The 21,327-nt window shown below is 45.3% G+C and overlaps 1 protein-coding gene across 1 annotated transcript in view; it reads left to right on the forward strand.

Annotated features, from left to right (window-relative positions):
- LOC135378875 (uncharacterized) overlaps positions 1 to 21,027 on the forward strand; it is a 73,609-nt gene extending 52,582 nt beyond the window's left edge. The window contains exons 8-12 of the mRNA XM_064612026.1: positions 9,675 to 9,746; positions 12,924 to 13,065; positions 15,691 to 15,795; positions 16,271 to 16,306; positions 20,829 to 21,027. Of these exons, the coding sequence (XP_064468096.1) occupies positions 9,675 to 9,746; positions 12,924 to 13,065; positions 15,691 to 15,795; positions 16,271 to 16,306; positions 20,829 to 20,963 (490 nt within the window). The 3' untranslated portion in view covers positions 20,964 to 21,027. The remainder of the gene's footprint in view (positions 1 to 9,674; positions 9,747 to 12,923; positions 13,066 to 15,690; positions 15,796 to 16,270; positions 16,307 to 20,828) is intronic.
- Positions 21,028 to 21,327: the final 300 nt, after the last annotated feature.

A 21,327-nucleotide genomic window follows, 5' to 3' on the forward strand; every position in this document is an offset into this window, starting at 1 on the left:
GACGTTAAGGTATGTTCAGGTGGGCAGAGACAATCCACAGACCGACCACTGTGGCTTCGCTCATTAACGGAGTTGTCTCGCGACGTAAAGTCACGAAATATTACTACTGAAGATGAGGGGGGATATGTTTATTAAAGATAAAGAAAGGGGGAAAGGTCAGACAGGCCAAGGCCGACTTGCTATTCCCAAAAGAGAAAAAAAAACAGAGAAAGAAAGAAGATGAGAGAACTGATGTACTGAGGCTGGAACAACATAGAAGGGACAATTAAGTACAAAGCCTCAAATTGCATAAGAAATTAACGATGAAAGATCACTTAAAAGGTTAGCCAGCTGTAGGACTCGAACCCACATCTTCGGGATTACAGGTCCAGGGCTCTACCAATTGAGCTAAGCTAACACCTTTTTTTTCTTTTCCACCTTTTATTAACAAATACAGACAAGTACAGGTACGTCACACGCTTGCAACGCCGAGGGCCATTATAAAACGTCTAAACAGAAAACTGAATACCTTTCGAATTTGTACATAACAATTTTACAAGCACGTAAGGGCTTCAGACAATGTTTCTAACGAATCTGACAGCTCTAAACGTCGCATAAGGCACAGCTTAAGTTGAGAAATTTCTATCTAAAAGGGACCGAAAAGTGAATATAAACCTATCGAAACTGTATGTTCAGCGAAAAGCTTGAGCCTTAAAAAGTTCAAATATCAAAGAACTCCGCTGAAATCGCTGTAGTTTTTCTGTAATCGAATTTTTCATAATTGCATGTCCAGGGACCTAGTAGGAAACCGAGCAGTCTGTCAACAATTACATGACCTCACGCCATCTGTCGAGGACGCACGTAATACGCGCACTTCCGGGCGCTAATCCGGCGAAAACGAAAATGGCAGTGGGCATTTGTGACCACTTCCTACGTCGAGAATGTCGAGCCTCTTGAACATGAGTGCGCTGCAATTCCGCATTCGAGGACTGTCGCTCACGCAGAACTGTTGTTCGTGCGTTAGCGTGGTGGAAAGTGTGTTCTTCGCAGCAGAAGATTCCTCGACCAGAGATTAGTTGGAGTTACATTCGTCCTCAGCAGTAGCTCACCGTGCAGTGAACATGGACTGCTTTGTGATATTTCCATGTATCAGGGAGAAGCACTTGTGTAAGCCGAAACAAGCGCTGTTTTTTCGTCGTGCAGGTGTTCATGTGTGAAATGCAAACCGACGGATACTACGGTGGATACTACGGTTTTTTGCTGCCGAGAGGTAGAGAATGCGTGTGAAAAGCAGACAGACGATTGCATCAGAACTAACGAATATTTTCGAAATACTGTGCCTTGACACCGAAGTACTGCCAGTGTCTTATACATACATCCGAGAAACCGAAGAGCATGGCAACAGACACGGCAGCGCCGTGTGGTCTTTACGCGCTACTTGAACGGCAAACTGGACGGAACTGTGTTATGTTGTGAAAAGAGGAAGACGTGACAAGGGGGAAAAGAAGAGGAGGTAAAGGAAACGACGTGTTCGATAATTCTGAAGAGAATAAAGTTAGTAACTACGTCGTGTGGTCGGAGCTCACCCTTGCAAGATACAACATATTTGGCGCAGTCGACCTATAATGAACCTACAACCTCCGCCACTGTTTCTGGCTGTACCTGGTAAGCCACTTATTCCCTGGCCGGAATGGCATCTACTATTCGATACGTACTTGGAGGCCTCTGGAGGAACGCGTTTCGGAGACGCCAGGAAGACAGCCGTCCTGCTGAATTGCCTTGGGGTAGAAGGGCAGCGGATCTTCCGTTCTCTACCCGAGGTGGTTCGCCCGTATGCTCTTCAACGTCTGAAGGCTCAACTTCGAGTCAGTTCGTACGCCACAGCGGTAAGCAAGTTGACCAGCTACTTCACACCGACAGTTAACAAAACAGTCGAACGCTACAAATTTCGGCAAAGAAGCCAGCTTCCTGGTGAAAATATTGAAGAGTACGTAACAGCATTACGTGCTTTAGCGTCTACATGCAGATTCAACGATCTCACAGAAGAAATGATATGTGATCAACTAGTTGAGAAAGTTGCGTCAAAGCAAGTTCGTGATCGCCTACTGTTGGAACCTGACCTTACGCTCAATACCGCTATCACTATAGCGTGTCAAGTAGAACAAGCTATGCGGGAATCTCGCATCCTTTCAGCCACCTTGCCTGACCAGATTGAAGTAGCAGCGATTAGCAAGCAAAGCCAAGTGAAGAAAGTTAAAAACGCAAAGCATACATGTTACAGATGTGGTTCTACTAATCATCTAGCGAATGATCCCCTATGTCCGGCAAAGGACAAACTCTGCAAAAAGTGCAACAAGAAGGGACACTTCGCGTCCGTATGCAAGAGCGCCCGTCCTACGGAAGAAGTTAAGAACATAGCGGAAGCACAAGTTCTCACAACAGGTCCGACAGAGCCTATATACTGCGAGATCCGAGTGGAGGGCACTCCTGTACGTCTCCTAGTTGACACGGGCTCGTCGGTATCCATCATTCCGAACTCATTATTTCAGGCCACTTTCAAGCACATAGCATTACGCAACAGTTTGACGCAACTCACTGACTATTCTCGAAAACCCATACCAGTACTGGGAGTCTTCACTGCGAAGGTTGTTTTTGGTGAAAGACAAACAACAGGACACTTTCACGTTGTGAGACAAGGATCATCAGTTCTGGGCCTCGATTTACTACAAGCGTTAGACATTTCTCTCGAAATTGCAACTCGAGAATGTCACCAAGTACAAGCTATGAATGCAGATACTGTACCTCAGTACGCTCTCAAATTTCCGGCCCTATTTTCAAGTAGACTGGGAATGGTAAAAAGGTTTGTGCACAAGATCAAAGTAAAGCCCTCAGTCACTCCCGTGCAACAGAAGCTTCGTCGTTTACCTATTGCAATTAGACACAAAGTGTCAACGAAATTACAAAGGCTAGAAGAAGCGGGTGTCATTGAAGGGATTGATGCCTCTGAATGGGTATCTCCGGTAGTGGTCGCTTGGTGCAAAACTGGAGAGATTCGCCTATGTGTGGATCTCCGCCGTCCGAATGAAGCCGTCGTCATTGATTCCCATCCACTCCCTCACCCGGAAGAAATTTTTCATCAACTTTCTGGATCAAGGGTCTTCTCCAAGTTGGACCTGTCCTCCGCTTATCACCAGCTGCCCTTGGCAGAAGAGAGTAGAAACCTCACAGCATTTATAACCCACGAAGGTTTGTTTCGCTACACACGTGTGTGCTTTGGTCTCTCTTCAGCAGCTGCGGCCTTCCAGAAGATGATGATGTGCGTACTCAAGGACTGCGCAGGCACGCTGAACTATTTAGATGATGTTCTCGTTTTTAGGACAACACAGGAGCAGCACGACCGAAATCTGGACCAAGTATTGTCAAGACTGATGAGCTGCGGGCTAACGCTGAACCTGAAGAAGTGCGTATTCTCAGTCCAGTCAATCAAGTTTCTGGGACATACACTCTCTGACAAGGGTATTCACCCAGACGAAGACACGATGCAGGCCATCATGGATGCACCCCACCCTACAAACGTGACAGCATTGAGGTCCTTCTTGGGTCTCGCTTCGTATTATCTCAAGTTTGTGCCACATTTCGCAACACTAACTGAACCTTTACGATCCCTGCTTCGAAAAGATTCAACATTTGTCTGGTTAACAGAGCAGCAAGAATCGTTTGACAAGTTGAAGCACTGGATCAAGAACTGCACCACGTTAGCTATATTTGACCCCAGACTTCCAACGGTTGTCACTACGGACGCTTCGGATTACGGTTTGGGAGCCGTACTCGAACAGGAACACCCGGATGGACTATACACTGTGGCATTTGCTTCGCGAACACTTTCCGAGACCGAAAGGAGGTACTCGGTTGGCGAAAAAGAAGCCGTAGCTTGCTTGTATGCATGCGAAAAGTGGCATACCCTACTTCTTGGAAGACGGTTTACACTCCGTACAGACCACCAAGCTCTAACCACTCTTCTATCGAGTCAGGGTTACGGTCGTCAACCGATGCGTATCGCCCGATGGGCTGCCCGACTCCTACGATACGACTATCAAATCGACTACAGAAAAGGCAGCAAAAATGAGGTCGCTGACGCGCTCTCTCGCCTACCCATAGCTCATAAGGATGGTCGGAACAACGAGGACAGCGACATGGTTATGATATGCGCAATAGAGCAAGGTCTTCACCCCATTACATGGGAAGAGCTCAAGAAAGAAACAGCAGAAGACCAAGTTCTCTCTACTGTGTACAAGTTCGTAGGCTCAACGTGGTTGTCATCAACCAAGAGTAATCCCTCACTGCATTGCTTCTTCAAAGTCGCAGAAAGTCTGTCTGTTATACAGGGAGTCGTCATGCGTGGTGACACAGTAGTCCCTCCGTCTGCGCTGAGACGACGTATTGTTGATATAGCTCACCAATCACACCCAGAAATCGTCCGTACCAAACAGAGTATCCGACAGGTGTATTGGTGGCCTAAAATGGACCTAGATGTCGAGGAGTACGTTAAAACATGTCACAACTGTCTTCGGAACGACAAAACCGCAACTCCACATCCTGCTCCATTACAACCTGTACCTTTCCCTTCGGCTCCTTGGAAACAGCTTGCGGTAGACATTGTCGGACCGTTCGGGACTCTCCCATGGCAGAACAGATTTGCAATTACAGCGGTGGACTATTACAGCAAATGGCCCGAAGTAGCCTTCGCCCCACGGGTCACAACCGATGTCATCATCAACTTCCTTCTGACGTTTTTCAGCCGTGAAGGCTACCCGCAAGTTATTGTAACGGACCACGGTCCACAGTTCGAGTCACGTAACTTTAAATGCTTCTTAAGTGAACGAGGCATCATGCACCGCAAATCGTCCGTGTATCATCCACAGTCGAACGCTCAAGTGGAACGTTTTAACCGTTGCCTAAAAGATTATCTACAGACTATTGCAATTTCTCACGCTCCTTTAGAATCAACAATTCAGGAGTTTCTCGCAATCTATCGGAACACCCCTCATGCGGCGACGAAAGTGTCACCAGCAGAATTGTTGCATGGCCGAAAGCTACGCACAAAATTAGACATCGTTGGGTTTCCTAACATGGACAACGAGTTCTCCGAAGAAGTCCAGGACTTACGTCGCAGGGTAGCAACCTACCAGGCTCGCGAGAAAAAGAATGCGGACCAGCGCAGGAACCCTAAAGAGCCCACTTTCCGTGTAGGGGACAGAATCAGAGTCAAGCTACCATGGCATCGCCCGAAAGGACATTCATCTTACAGTGAGCCCTTAACTATAATGGCACCTGTCAACAGAAGTACATTTCGCACTAGCGATGGTCGCACTCGGAACGCATGCAGGCTGTCTCCAACGGCAACCTGAACTTAACTTTGGTTTGAAACATGAACTGTGGTTTGAACTTTTTCTCTGGGGAAAGGGAAATGGTATGTTGTGAAAAGAGGAAGACGTGACAAGGGGGAAAAGAAGAGGAGGTAAAGGAAACGAAGTGTTCGATAATTCTGAAGAGAATAAAGTTAGTAACTACGTCGTGTGGTCGGAGCTCACCCTTGCAAGATACAACAAACTGGACCCTTATTTCTGCAGGAAAGTTCGTTATACCACCTGTCTTCCATTCACAAGAAGGATATGGGGTGCTCCGAGAAAATACAATAGAAATTACTCCACTGGATCCCGATCTGCGTCATGCATGCAATTAGGGATGATTTCCCATCAGTGCGCAGACATGTAGAAATGTTGATGTCAGCATATTTTCATTTCGTGCTTGCTGCAAATTTTTCTCAATGCTTTTTCTTTGCTGTCACACCATATTATAATTCCTAGTTTGTTCCTGGAGGGTTAAGTAACCTGTGGGCATAGATGTGTTTGTAAGTTATACTCATGTCTCAATTGTATATGTGAGGAGTAAGTAAGATAATTTTCATCAGTGTCATTCAGCTGAGCTGTGTTCATAACCTTTTAGTATACTACTTAGTGACCACGTTTCCAAATGTCAATTAATATTTGAACCAAGAATTAGGATTTAGCACTTAATTAACTCTGTTTTGCTAAACGGAGTACTTGTAACTGATTCATTATCACGTCACCAACTAACATTTGTAAAGAAGGACTTGAGGGCCGACTTCAATTATTATTAACCCTTGGTCTGGGTTCAAAGTTAACCATGCACCAGTGGTGTGCATAGTATTCCAAAATGGCTAAATAATTTATTGCATAAGTTCTCTGTTACTGTAATTGAGATGTACTCATACTTTTGTAAAGTACTTTTGACAGCCCTGCAAATTGAAACTGGCTTCAGTGTACACTACAAATGCATCGTAACATTTGATTGAAACATAATATAAGAGCAGAAGCAACGTTTTGACACAACTCAAACTATATCTCTCTTTCTTACTGTCCAGGGATTTAGGAAACAGAGTAGGACTTCCTGCCCTCTGATGTTTTGACGTACTTGATAGAGTTGTAAAACCTGCAACAAAATGAACAAGAGACGTATAAACAGTTTTGTCTTTTGCTTTTGAATTTAACGAGCTAGTTATATTTTACCATTTGTTCACTTTTTGTATTCTCTGTTCGTGAAAAAATTACAGGAACAATAATGCTGCAGATCAAACAATGACCTGCCATCTTGATGAAGATGAGATCATTTCTTCAGGGATGTTAAGTGAGACAAAAGAAATGTACAATGCAGGTTGTACAAAAACAGCAAATCTCCGTTGACTAAAACTTTATATATGTGGATGTTACCACATCGTGTAGTTTCCATCCAAAAGCAGGACTAGGCAAGGCTTTTTGGTAGTTGTTGGTAGGTTGTTGGCATATTGATGTGCTATACCGTTACAGCACGTCAATATAGATGAGGAGCAAACACAGTAGACAGTGTGATGGCTGCAAACTCAAGTGAAGATTTATTCAACAGAACAAGAAACCGAAAGCATGAGTAGAGAAAGGCAGTGCCCATGCAGTGTATGGTGAACCACACTAATCTCTGAGAAGGTAGGACCGGAAGAGTAATAAAACGAAATGGCAGTTGCGTCGGAGATAGGGGAACTCTGCAAATTTAGGACCAATATGATGTGGTAACCTTGCATGGCTCACTACAGCTCTGACACACATTGAACAATTCCAGTAGTGGGGCTTGAAGACAATGAACGTTCGCTGTTTCATTGGGCATTCAAGTGTAGAGGATGCATCTCTAGAAAATTAACTTGCGTTCCTTAGCCATAAAGTCATAACTACACCTCAACAGGAAGTATTCTTGTACCCTCCGAACAAGCTAGTAGTACTTATCGGTTTCTTCTCCTATTGTTGACGTCATACTAATGTTCTGCGCCTGTCCAAAGACTCCAAAAAATGTCACAAAGTCTACAACACGTAACAAATCTAGTGCTTCCATCTGTGGACTTTGTATACCTGCTTTCAGCTATTTCTGCCATGTCAACTTGAGTGCCTGGATCACGCACACACACGAAGCAGTCTTGCGCTACTTCAACACTGGAAAGCCCCTAAAATTAAATTTGTTGATGTTGACAATGTTGAGTACGGGACAAGTAGGATAACATAAGTTAAATGGAATACGTCATCGCTATATTATAATTTATACGTGTGTGACGCCTGTACGTACCTAAGACGATGTGTTGAACTCGTCACCTTGGTGAACCAAAATCACTCGGTACTGAGCATCAGTGTGCTTCGTTACGTCTTCGCAATTCGCCTTCTACGGTATATTCGTAGTCATCTGCAGCAAAATGAGCTCAGCATACACGACACGACTGCTACATCTAATAACCGAGTGTTTCGAACCACATTCGCTTTCGCGCACTCTCCTGTTGAATCTTGTGGTAGAAAACTCCCGCCGCCGATGGTGAACGAACATGATTTTTGCATCCCCCAACACCAAAACTACAGCGGGTATATGTAGGTCTCTCGAATAATTGACACAACAGCCACGAACATGTCATTCACTTATACTTTCTGGTTTCTGCTTCGCGCGACCAACATGACCACCCACGACGTAAACAATAAACGCGATAACACAGATGGCCTTGCAGATGGCGCGGCGGATCGTAGCTCGTAGCGGCGAAGTAGCTGAACGCTTTATTAACGTAAAAGCTATGGCAGTCAGCGTCATTTTTAAAATGGCGTTTAGCTGTAAGATAATGTGCGTCAACTTTGTTCTCTACAAAATTAACTCTCACGTGGTAAGGATTGACCAATCCCTGGGAGCCCTGGACCCGAAACCCAAGTTGCTCTTTTTCGCCGTTCGCTGGCAGCACCGTCCATGTTCCGGCGATCTTCAAAATATGTATACGTAAAATATATGCCGAATTGAGAAGTAATGCTTTCTGTGTCTTATCAAACAACGATGTTGTGCACGACAGTGGGCAAAAATATGGGGGTTATTTTTCACTTTTCGGTCCCTTTAAAGTATTTCATAGGAGGCATTAACGGTTCTTCGTTCCTGTCAGCCATACGAAGTTTCCACAAACAGTACAAGGCTATAAGCATGACAATATCGTACTTGACTGTTTCCCTCGGGTGTAATTGGAGAAACCGTATGGTGTGTGGGTTGAGCCCAGGGGGGGGGGGGGGGAGGGGGCTAAGCTAACACGCATTCTCAGCGACTTCCAGGGTGCGTCCATTTGAAGGGGCAAATCAACCACTCTCTCTCACTCATCCTCCTTTCGCTCTTACATTTTTGCTCACTCATACACACATGTATACGACAGGGATCGACGCAAGCGGCAACTGTTGTCTACCATCTGTCATTCTTTATTCCATTCCTAAGCCGTTCCCACCATCCTATTCCTATATGCGATGCAGACGGGGTGATTCCGGGATAATTTCACAACAGCAACGCCTGTCCTGCAACCCGAGTTTCGATTCGCACGCAGCGATTGTTTCGTGAAGGAGAGAATTGTAAGTTTTAGGCGCCTGAAAACTGACAACATCAAGAGGACCTGGATTTGGCCTGTACTATGCGAAAAGTCACGCCTTCGATATTTACCGGAGTTGCAGTCAAAGTTCCCGTGTATATTTGTCTTGAAGCGTGAATTTGTACTTTCGACTGTGTTGCATGTCTGATTTAATTTGAAGCTCTGACATCTTCTTCCATTAAAAGGTTTGCAGTCTGTTTGACCTGTTGGCGTGTTAACTTTCGCGCTTACTAGTCTGTCCTGAAAATTGTGACTGCGGCGGTATGTTAGGCGGGGTGGCTCAGGGAAGATAGATCGTGCGCGTTCAGTTTGCAAGAGTATAGGATGATGGCGCTTTAGAATGGCGTTCACGTTAGAAGCATTTCTGTGGAACGTAACAATGAGATTTGTTGAGTTGGACACCTGTACTTTTTTTGTTTCGGTTGCGAACGGACCTGTGGTTGGTTTGCTTTGCGCGCGAAAGTGCGTCTCGGATTAACTGAGGAGGATAATTGCGGCTTACGAGCGTATTTTCGATTTCCTTAGGATGCCCATCTAACGTGTGGTCGTATCGCGGCCCACCAAAAATGTTTGCACGTACAGTAGTGTGGAATTTGCAATGGCGATTACGATCGCTATGTGATTCTAGGTCGCCAAAGGTATAGAGCGTTAAATGTAGGGGTATACCGATATAATTTTCCTGAAAGGGCGGTGCACTGGATGTCTTCCATTTCAGGATGGGAGATCCAGGCTTTCATTATGCCAGTCAGAGAGAGAACCATTGCCTTACCATCCGGAACGCGTACAGGTGAGTTCGACGAGCAGGTTATGACAAAAAATGTCGGGAGAGAATTGACGGTTGTGAAGCTATATGATGAAGTCGTCACAACGTCTGAGTAACTAACGCCCATCAACTGCAATTCGTTTCCGAAGTGTATTGTCGTGGCACACATTTATGGCCTAGCTCATGAATCCTAGAGTTGCGAGGAAGTCTTCTGCCTGTCATCAACATGGGTCCGCAAGTACGTTGGTATTGAGATAATTGTGAGAATTGTCAATTCAGGCGGAGAGGTCGCCAGCTAAAACCATCGCATTTGTCTATAAAGTGGTTTTCTCAATACCCTGCTGCTGTAGACTTGAGCATTTTTCATATTATATGTTCGTTGTTTTTCTTTCCATGTCGTTGTCAGTTTACGTCGAACATATCGACACACGTTTACATGTTCGTATTCACGTGGAAAGGGGCACCCAACTTCGACCACAAAGTCTAGTTCATACCAACAGTTCTGGTCCACTACCGTGTACCACACATACAGGTGTCCCAAGTAACGGTAGGAAAACCCTTAAAAACTGAAGCAGTGTCCAGTTTATATATATATATATATGTATATATAAGGGAGAAAAGGCACCAGAGACTGAAGTAAAGCTGTCATTTAAACTTCTCCTTCTTCGGGACTGAGACGAAAATTTTCGTCTCAGTCCCGAAGAAGGCGGAGCTTCCGCCGAAACTTAGACTTCCCCAGACCCTTAGTTTAAATGACAGCTTAATAAATAACTTTCCCCTACTCCCTACTTCAGTCTCTGGTGCCTTTTCTCCCCTATCTATATTCAACATCCTGGTCGTTCGAACCTAAATTTTGTAGCGTAGATATATATATATATATATAAATATATATATATCTTGAAAAGTTGGAGTTGGATAGGACGGCTACGTAATTATAGTTGAAATAAATGGGAGACAGAAGACGAAAGTAGGGGAAGTAACAAAAAAGTTTTGTTACTTTTACTTTTACTTTTTTTTTACTTTCTTTTACTTTTTTTGTTACTTCCCCTACTTTCGTCTTCTGTCTCCCATTTATTTCAACTATATATATATATATACATATAAGTACCGAAAATGTGAAGAAGAGATTAAGAAGCCTCGAGGAAGAGTTATAAAAATAATTTATTCGACTAATTACGGGAGAGAACTAAGTTGTATTTCCAAGTTGTTGGGGTCGACGTTTCGCCTTCCACAGGACTAAGAGAATTGTAGTGGGTAATTGCTTACAAACGGGCGAGGGTGGTGGAGTTTAGGGGAGGAAAGGAATCCGCACGTGGAACGGCTGCTGGAACGGATTCCTCCATTCTCTAACCCGTCAGTGTGTCGTGCATTGTTGGTGCCATTTCTTCAACTGCCATCACTGAATGTAACGCAAGCTAGGTGTCTAAAATGGTACGGTGATAGATGAAGACACATGCCTAAACTTTTTACACCCTTTCCAGTGTAAAAATGGTGTTTGATAACTCACACCCATTTGGGTGCAAAGTCTATAGGGTGTAAGCAGTTACACCCCTTAGAAATCTGTACCTCTGTATTTGCTTTTGAAAATTTATTACAGCCTTTTATGAGACCGTGACTTGAATGTAGGCTGCACCATACTCCGGTAGTGACGTCATTTTTCTGTCAAATGGTAATTTTGCTGAATATATTCACCTGCCTTGATGCGTTTCATGCTGCGCATGGGAATGAAACTTAGACTTCGCTTCCATCGAATTACCGTAGTTTTGCACTCACTGTTCGTGACGTCACGGTGAGTAGGAAACCGAAACGGGATATGGTTCGGGTGTTCGATTTAAATCAATTCCTCGAAAACTATTTGATTTTCAGATGTATCCTTGCACATATACAGTATGTACGCCGGGAGGAGAACGTTATTCAGCAGGAATCTGAATACTCGGTGGGGTCCCTACTGTCCCTTTTTAATCTGCTTTTGCTTTGCCATTCTGATGTCATTCGAAGGCCGCATTAGATTGAAAGAGTTTCATCATTTTTTTCCTGCATGGTTGTGTACATATTAAGTGCAGTCCATTACTGCCATGCCCATGTTCACCTCTGAGACCCTAAATAAAATATCCACAGTTACTGGTCTTGGTAGTTGGCCTGTGTAAGAAGTCGGCTGGCATCATTTGCAGCATATCATTTAATTGTGTGCAGTTCTAAGTAATGTGCATGATGTTCAGTGCCACATTTAAAAACACTGGAATGCATGGACTATCCTCACAGCACAGAACGAACAGAAGTTAAGGTGCATAAGTCCCATCGCTGCTAAAATTACAGAAATGCTGTGTGCAGCTGACCCGCCTTTTACACCCTATGGGCCTGATGACCTTCTCACGAAGGGGTGTAAAAAGCAGTCAGAACGGCGTAAACAGCTGGATACACCCCCTTTACACTCAAATGGGTGTTAGACAGTAAGTGTGGGGTGTAAATTGTGCAATACGCCCTTTTAACACCTAAAGAGGTGTGAATTTTTTTAGTGTGGTGTCTAAAATGGTACGGTGATAGATGAAGACACATGCCGTTTCCCATATACGAGATTTCTATTTGTCGATTTACAATGTGATCAGTTTTAGGTATCCAAGAAAATTTGCTTTTTGAAACGAAACATGGATGATGCAACAAGAAGACCCTCTAACGCATACAAGAGAGTTTTCGACACTTTGTACAAGAAGGAAGGTACATCACCCTCGCGGTATTGCTCGAATTGATAATTTTCTAGACTAATTATCGATTAACGCGGGGATCATTCTGAAGCAATTACTTCACGCAAGGAACGACGACGGCAGAATATTAACGACTTGTAATGTAGTCATTATGATATCTTGAACGAAGAGTGGATTACATATGATGGCAAGTAGAACGGCACACGCGTGTAGACGAATGGAACTCAAGCCTCGGGGCTCCTGAGAGATTCAAATACGTTGGTCGTTGAAAAAGCCATACAGATGCGTGAGACAGAGTGAGGCCTTGGCAAGTAGTGAGAAAACTGTTGTCCCCATAACGAGTGGTCACGGAGTCGACAGTCACTCGAGAGCTACCTTGTTCGGTTCCGTCCCTGTCTAGGCTTTTCGGGTGGAGCATGCAACTGCTCCTACGGAATACGTTTGACGTTAAACAAATAAAAGAAGGAAATCACAGCAGATGTCCGTCACGTTTCCACAGAAAATATCTTTCCGGGAACGAGGAGTCAGACGGCGAGCCCATCCTGTGTTACAATACGTATGATACCTGCTGCTTGCCTCATTTCTATGGGATATACAACGCACGTAGAGAACCCGTTTGCAGGCGTTACAGCGGTATGTTGGTGAGTATAGAATCTAATAATATGCTTGCATGAACAAAATTCGGCGAAACAGTAAAAGAAGAAGGAAAAACACTGGTTGATTTCATCAGATTGGCTGTGGAGGAACTTGTACACACGCGTTTTGTCGTTTTCAATTAGGTAAAACAGAAGAAACGTTGCTAACTGATAGTTTAGTTTAAACACTCCCGCTAGTTCTTTTGGATATACCCCATCTACCGTGATACCCGCCTGCTGTTCTAGAAGATGTCAGCACGATGTTTGTATTTTGTATTCCTACTGGCACTCAAGGTTGCATACGAGAGGGAGTGATGGCCTGGATTTCGCACAGAGAAGAAAGTAGAATCTGCACGATAACGTTTTTCTATTGATGTAGCTATTTTCTTCGCAAATGTTATAGGAACAATCGCATCCATTTCGGTCGATTTCGAAGCATCAGTACCAAAAACACTCCTCGGTGACCTATGATAGTCTCAGCGAAAGCCTGAAGTGAATAGATTGCGTATATGCTGAGAAATATGATAAAATACAGTACATCGTGAACAGACGACGCATTCTGGAAGTCCCTCCCTGGAAGTATCATTGCGTCAGGTAGCCTAGTAGATAACCATTGGCCCAAGGACATATTGAGCGAAGGACCGCGATTGGTTGGCAAAGTTTCGATATAGCTTTCTTTCGCGGGCAGTTACGAGAAGAGAACAGTGGCAGTATCTCGACGATGTCGGTTGACAGCACTTTATGACCTATTGTTCAAGGGGAAGTTATTCGCGGATTTGTTTGTGTGTCAAAGTGACTCCGCGCGTGTTGCGATGTTTCACGAACAGCCTCTCCACTTCAGAATTGGAGTGCAGTGCTGAGCTGACGCCTGTGGAACACTTTTGAGAGCCGTCGCATTTTCAAATGCAGTAACAACGGAGACGTGATTCGGTGTCGGTGTGGCACAAGCATTTCCCGTTTCATTGTAACCTTTGGCGCACGGTTTCAAGTAACGAAAGAAAATGCTCACCGTGAAATCGCATGCACTCATCTGAGCATCGCTCACTCCTGGGAATAGCCTGCGTGTATGTTTTGCGAGTTCGAACTTGGTTTGATTTCAGTCTTTCAACGAACACAGCCTCTTGGGCTCTGCACGCACAGTGAATATATGCGTCTTTCCAGTCAGTTCGGCGCATCCATTAAATGTTTCTTAAAAATTGCCTTAGTTGTTTTCAAATACGCAATATGGAGCGTCAGGCATGAAAAGTAAAAGTCGACGGTAGCAAGAGCTGCCGAAAGGTGAGACAAACTGAGAGGCTCCCGTTGGGCTGAATGGTAGGCATCATAGTCACCATCATTTTCATTGATTGCATGCCCAGTGTTGCCTGAATTCATCGCAAACTGTGGGCTCTGCGGGGAGCTGTGTCGGTCTGGTGATGCCATACTAACACCCCAGGTTGATTTGGAGCACAACGCGCTGTACTGAAAACTTCTTGTGATACACGACTTCTGTATCTCCCTTACTCAAGTAAATCTATACTTTATTATCTGTAGTCCTGTTTCACACAGGTGTACCTGTAAGAAACGCTCACCTGCATGTCGGTGGTTACCATTCGCCACTGGAGCATTTGGGACACCGTCGGGCTTTTTCTTCGGGCTTCGGGCATTCTTTTTGCAGCTAGCTTCATACGGTGTTGCAATATATCCGCTTCGTCCCAAAATTCCACACACGCTTTTTCGGCAAAATACGATGTGCAAATGTGCCGAACGGGCACTCCTTCTTTCTCTACAGGAAACCTGATGGCGGTTGCTGCCTCCCATTCTCGCTGGCGTCCTTGTCCTTCCGTCCATGAAATGTCCATTCTGGAACGGTTTTCTGCAGCCAGTAACACAGCGCTGCGTGACCAGCACTCTGCTGCACTTCAGAATATCACTATTGAGCGAAACTCAGGGCAATTTCGAGGAATCGAGGATCTTCTTTCACACACGAAGCAATGCACGAGGCAAACGATGACTCGGAGAGAAAATGAGGGACCGCTTCGCAGCCCTTGCAGTGGTCGAATCCTGTGTCACGATGACGTTATCGTTCGTTTTCCCAGAGGTTGCGTGATAACAAAAACAAAAAAAAAGAAAGAAAGAGGAAAAAGTTTATGTAAAACTAGAGCATTTCCGAACTGAAAAACAGAAAAGAAAAGAAGGCTAAGTGCACTATCCCTTGCTGCCATGCAGTCTCGTAACTGTTTCCGACTCGTGTCTCCGGATGCAAATCCGGATCCATCTATTTATAATTTGTCATTCAGTACCAGATTTCTTACTTTTGCAAACCACCTCTTCTCGATCCCATTCAGCATCTTTCGCCTAATATGTACACACATTGTGACTATCTACTGCGTTGTCGGCTGTGACCTGCATCCTGCTTGTTAGCCGTGCAGCCATGTGATATAGAATGCGCAGTCATTCTAGGCTACAGCCTGCAAAAGGACACACGGAGATCTATTGTTACTGACGGGAGAGACAAACGAGCGAGAGCAAGAAATTAAATTAATGAGACTAAGTCACCACAAAATGCAGTAGTGACAGACAATAGTAACAAGTAACAGGCTACGGCCACTCAATGATAAAGATAACACTTATCTGTGCGTCTTTTGACAGGCTCCCTCGACTACAGGTGATATGTGCAAGTTCAAATGTACAAGTATATATTACTTCCTACAAGCATCCACAGGAACGGTGAAGAATCCAAATTCCGAGTATTGGGTAAGCCTCTCTAAACCGTCAACTGAGTGTGAATTTGCGAGGAAATGAATAATATGACCAGCGCTTATAACCACGCGAATCCCTTATCGGTTTATAGATGGATTTTTTCTACTGTACAAAGAAATTAATAGTTGCTTGGATAGTATGTAATAAACGATTAATGACCAATAGGTAACCTATTCTTCAGAGTGACCATACGCCAGAAAGCCTACTTTCTGGAGAGCTAGCATATATGATATCAGAGCGGATTTAAATTGAAGTGGCTCTCATGTGCACTAATGTTGAGTAGTAGGTTCGTATGGACACTCAAGATGCTTTCCACGACAAAAAGTAACATCGACGCAAAGGAAACAACAGACAGCCGGAATAAATTTTAGAGAATTTGGATGTGTATTCCTCTGTCACAGGCTTTCTTTTCGCCATGCTCCATTACTTAGCCCTCACGTTGAGTCTTATTCACATACTTTCAATGCAGTCCAAATCGCTACTCTGCCCTTCACCCGAAGATGAGGTAAGAGCGTACAATCATTTCACACTGATTCCTCTTTTTTGTCTGATTAAGACTGAACATAAGAAAATGCAACAATTCACGTGCCATGTACACATACCTATCGTGTACAGCAGGTGCGCCGAACTGGGGCACGCGTGGTCCCCGGGAAACAAAGAGAAAAATATTCGGTCCAAGCTGTATGAATCGTAGTGGTATTATCATTGGGTCTCTGTACTCGTGCATTTTTAGTGATGAATTTTCCGCTTTAGTTAGTGATAAAAGTAACACAAAGACAGCCAGGGAACGTCGAACTTTCAGCCTTGAATCATATGCTAAAACGTTGAAAAGTTCGACGCTCCCTGTCGGTTTCTCTGTTGCTTTCATCGTCTTCGCCGATGACTGCATCCTTGGGTCTAATTTTTAGTTCATTGACTAGTACATCCCTTCCAAGATTCTGAGTAAACCTTACCAGGCCGATTTACAACATTCGTGCCTTCAGTGGCAGCAGAAACGAACAGGTTCAGTCGTAGTCTTGGTGGTTTCTCGACCATTCAAGCGAAGATTCCTCGAATGCAGGCGATTTCTGGCTCGCCCGCTTTCCGCAGTTGCTGACAGCGTTCCTGATGATTAACGTAAGCTGCTGTGCGGCGAACCGATAGGAGCTAGTTTGTTGAAGTTGATGCAGCTCCGTTTTATTCTTTGGTTAGACGGAAGTACCTGAAGATACATACAGGGTGCCCCAGAAAACGTGTCATTGAATTATAATAAAAAAACTACACCACCTAGAGTCATGTGGTCAACGGTATTTGTTCTTACTGGGTTTTTGCCACCTCCTCATGTGAATGTCGTGTGACCTAAGTTTAATTATGTAAATTTTTGCGAGCTTAAGTCGGAAATTTGCCTAGTAAAGGTCACTTTTTTACCCCACCAATGTGAAGAGCGTGTCTAATTTACTCAAATTAATGATAATTGACAGGGATATTCAAGAGCTATCCCATCGGAAAAAATAGCCGAACATCATGCACTACGGAGGTCGCACAGAATAGCGCACGATGAATTTTTCAGCGCAATCTGTGTCAGTCCGACGAAAGGAGGTTGGAAACCCAGCCCGCCCCGGCATCGCTGAAAGAGATAACGCAGGCATGGCTTATCACGTCCGACTTTCGCTGGGATAATGCTTTCCCTCTCCCAATTTTAGGAACTGTTACTTTTTCTACTATCACTCTGTGGGCTGGCTTCGGAACCTCCTTTCGTCGGACTGCGAGCGATTGCGCTCAGAAAGACATCGCGCGTTATGGTCCGGTGCTCCGAAAGGCATGATATTCGGCTATTTTTTCCGATGGGATAGCTCGTGAATATCACTGCCAATTATCATGAATTTGAGTGAATTCGGCACGCTCTTCATATCGGTGGGGTAAAAAAGTGACCTTCCCTTGGCAAATTTCTGAGTTCAGTTCGCAAATATTTGCATAATTAAACTTGGGGTACATGACATTAACTTTACAAGGTGGCAAAAACCTAATAAGAAGAAAGGCCGTTGATCGCATGATTCTAGGTGGCGTAGTTTTTTTATTATAATTCAATGACACGTTTTCTGGGGCACCCTGTATGTTGTAGCGGACAAGCCCCCTGCTCGGTACAACATATGTCTAATAAAAAAAATCTTGGATTTACGTCGCGAGACAACTGTGACAACATGCGTCTGCGAGCAGCCGTTTCCTGTGATGAACCTGAATAAGTGAAAGGTACGCAACCATCAACACAGGAACAGGCAGTCACCTTCACGTGATGTCGAGGCAATAGTTAAGCAACACGTGCCAAGTTTCCTCGTGACACAGCAAAGGATTGCTGATACTGTGACTCAGCAACAATGAACAAGTATAAGTACGACATCCTTGTCGTCCAGAAAGGAGCACCGCAGAGCACCGCCAACATTTCCGAAACTCTTGACCCGCCTTTGAGAGTACGGTGTGGTAATCAATACCGCAAACCACGGATTTAGTGTCTCCTTCATAATTTCTTTGAAGCAAAGCATCACGTCTGATAGCATGCGCACAACGTGCAACCATATACCAGTCTGCCCTCTGCCGACCACACGCAATGCCCTACGGTGGTTTTGGGTGCTCATCAAGTTCCACCTCCGCATGCCTCACAGCGCTCAGACTTTTACATTTTACATGGTATCCTTCTTGGAGAAGTGCACTCAACCGTCCACACTGACTTGGACCGGCGCAGCCCGCCACACCCTCATTGACATAAAATACTGCTACACCTCTTCAGTATCAACAGGCTGATCCTGAAATAGCTCTCCTTATAGCGGCGTCCAAGACTGCAGTCGGAACCCTATTACAACAGCGCTAAGACACCAGTTGGTACACGCTAGTAATATTCAACCAGAACCTGCGCCCAGGGGCGAGTGCAGCACCTTCAGTCGCGAACTACGGACGGCATGTCTAGCTGTCAGGCACTATCCTGATTTGCGAGCACGTGGTTACTCCCCATATACACCTGCCATAATCCACTCAGTTAAGAAATTCGCGCGTCTACCGACACGACTTGCCTCGTGTGGCCCGACGAACGGCTCACATTTTTGAATTTACCGATGATGCGCTATATTCCGAGGGAAGACAACTCCGTCGATGACGCTTTGCCATGTGTAGGCATTGCCGCTGTTTCACCCCCTCAACCAACAGTTGACTTCCCTGTCATTGCGGCGCCGCAACGGAGCGCCTTGCATACAGGCCCTGCGGGCCCACCTGGTCGACAGCCTTTTGTTCCACCGATATCCTGACCCAAGTCCCTATGACTCTTATGGTGCGTTTCCTTGGGAATCCTGGAACCTTTCGTTCCTCGACCCTTCTACCGCACGTTTCCGACGCCCTGCACAACCTGTTCCGTCCTGCAATACGACCAACTCTGAAGCGCATCACTCGCGGTATTTTGTCACGCATGAGCCTCGACGTTCGGACCAGGGCATGCTTCTGCTCTCCGTATAGCGCACAAAGGTGTGCCGCACACTGTCTCCTCACATATTTTGCCGCAGTCGAGTGCTGCACTCGGCTATTCGTGTCCGCATTCATGCAGCGTGTCTCAATTCGGCGTGCGCTCCAACCTCGTTACGACGAGCCTTTTTGTCATTGGCAGTACGCAGGGTACCTCTGTATGGCTGCCACGTGTGGCTGACATGGATTAAGCGGACCTATCTGACACCCACAGCAATCGGACCATAGATGCACTCCAAACCCCCCGCGGCTCACCCCACCTTTTGGACGTGTATGTTTATCGAGGCGACTCGTCCGACCTCCCTCTGCACCTCACCATACAAACATATCTCTCAGCCAGAGCTATTCCGAGGGGGGAGGGGGGAGCAGCCACTCGGGCGACCTCGCCACAGAGGGCACCGAACAGCAGGTCCTGGGACGTTGGTCGGGTATTATGAAGCTGGACTCGAGAAACTTAGAATTTACGATTTCAGCAATGCCTTTGAGCGTTTTGTCTTACTGCTTACAGAGCTCTTGACCGCGGTGAGGGAAGGGGTGGAGGCCGCCTCCATTATACGTTGCCCAAGCAGGAAACCCGCCTCGTGACGGCATTGCCATCACCTATGGCGAGGAGGGTGTCCCGTCACCCCGACGAATGTTTCAGAGCGATATCACTACAGGGCCGGCGTGTGGGGGGCGGTGTGTGTGTGAGGGGGGGGCAGAGGACAATTACCCCCCAGAGGTCTACTAAGGGGGCGCTAAGTGGTCATGCGGGTCGCTAGGAGAGTGGGATGGTGAGGAGTTCACGGTGGTTGCCGTACCACAAACCGATTACAGTGGATGATAGAATACACGCTGTTCTAAACCAACGTGCATATGTGGCACAGGAAGTAAAAGCTTTCGTTGTCGATCCGCATGAGGGCCTACAACTTGTATTTTTCGCCTGGAAACCGTCTTCTCAGAATCTTTTGCAATCGCATGCCACTAGCGCAGGCGTCTCGGAGGCGCCTGAACTATTGCGCAATTTACGCTGGCATTGCACAACAACAAATTCGCGTTGGGGGGGGGCAAATCTTGGAGTGTGCCCACAAGTACTGAAAAGTAGACGCCGGCCCCAATTACTTCACCCGCTTGTATTATAGCCTGGAAGCTCCTTCGCGCAACAGGCCTACTCAACAAAATCGCATAGATGTCTGCCGCACACAATGTGTTACAACTTACAAGAAGACAATGTAGTTACACCTGACTTTATTCATCCTACGGATAGCCCTGTCAGAGTATTTTTTTTAAAGAAGAGTGCCCAAAAGCGGTGTAAGCATATGGCTCAAACTCGGGGCTGCCATACACTATTCAATGTGAATTCAAACGTCTTGATGAATTGTGGAAAATCAAGACAGTAGACGCAGCGATCGATAACAAAGAAAGCTATCAAAGCTGTAGTTTTCGTAATGTACACTCTTTCGACTTTCTGTTACATGACAGATTAGGGATTTGCGTGACCTTTCGCTTTCTCATTTCACTTTGATTCATCCACATTCATGTTGCTCTTATGTTTCCCGCAGATCTGCTTCTCCTATGATTATTATGGTGAGGGTCGTCGTCATTTCTACAAGAACTTCAAGAAGGCGATTTTCCATGCGTGGGAATTGGACGACTACGAAATTCCAGAAACAGACATAACCTTCTGCATGCAATAGGGAACCCTGTTTTCTGACGCCTAAATATAGATCTGGCCATTGTGTAGATAACAGGAAGAGCTGTCATTCAATCGCCAAGTGAGACATCACGTGGGTTAATTGCTACAAAAAGATATGGATGCGCACAACAGCGTACACAAAAGATATTTTCTAATGAATTTTGGATGAACACTCCCTTTCCAAAATGAACAGCCAAACATCTAATTTCTGCGGGCTTGAACTTCCCCTCTCTGTCCGTGCCACTGAACGAACCCTTGGACATGTCTCCGAAACGAAGTCAACAAGTAATTCACGAAAAACCAATATGTGCCAGCACGAGAGGATGTGCAAACTTTTTTTTTTCGTGAATTATTTGTCGACTTTA

The sequence above is a fragment of the Ornithodoros turicata genome, chromosome 1 (assembly GCF_037126465.1).
Source record: "Ornithodoros turicata isolate Travis chromosome 1, ASM3712646v1, whole genome shotgun sequence".
NCBI classification, from domain to species: Eukaryota; Metazoa; Arthropoda; class Arachnida; order Ixodida; family Argasidae; genus Ornithodoros; species Ornithodoros turicata.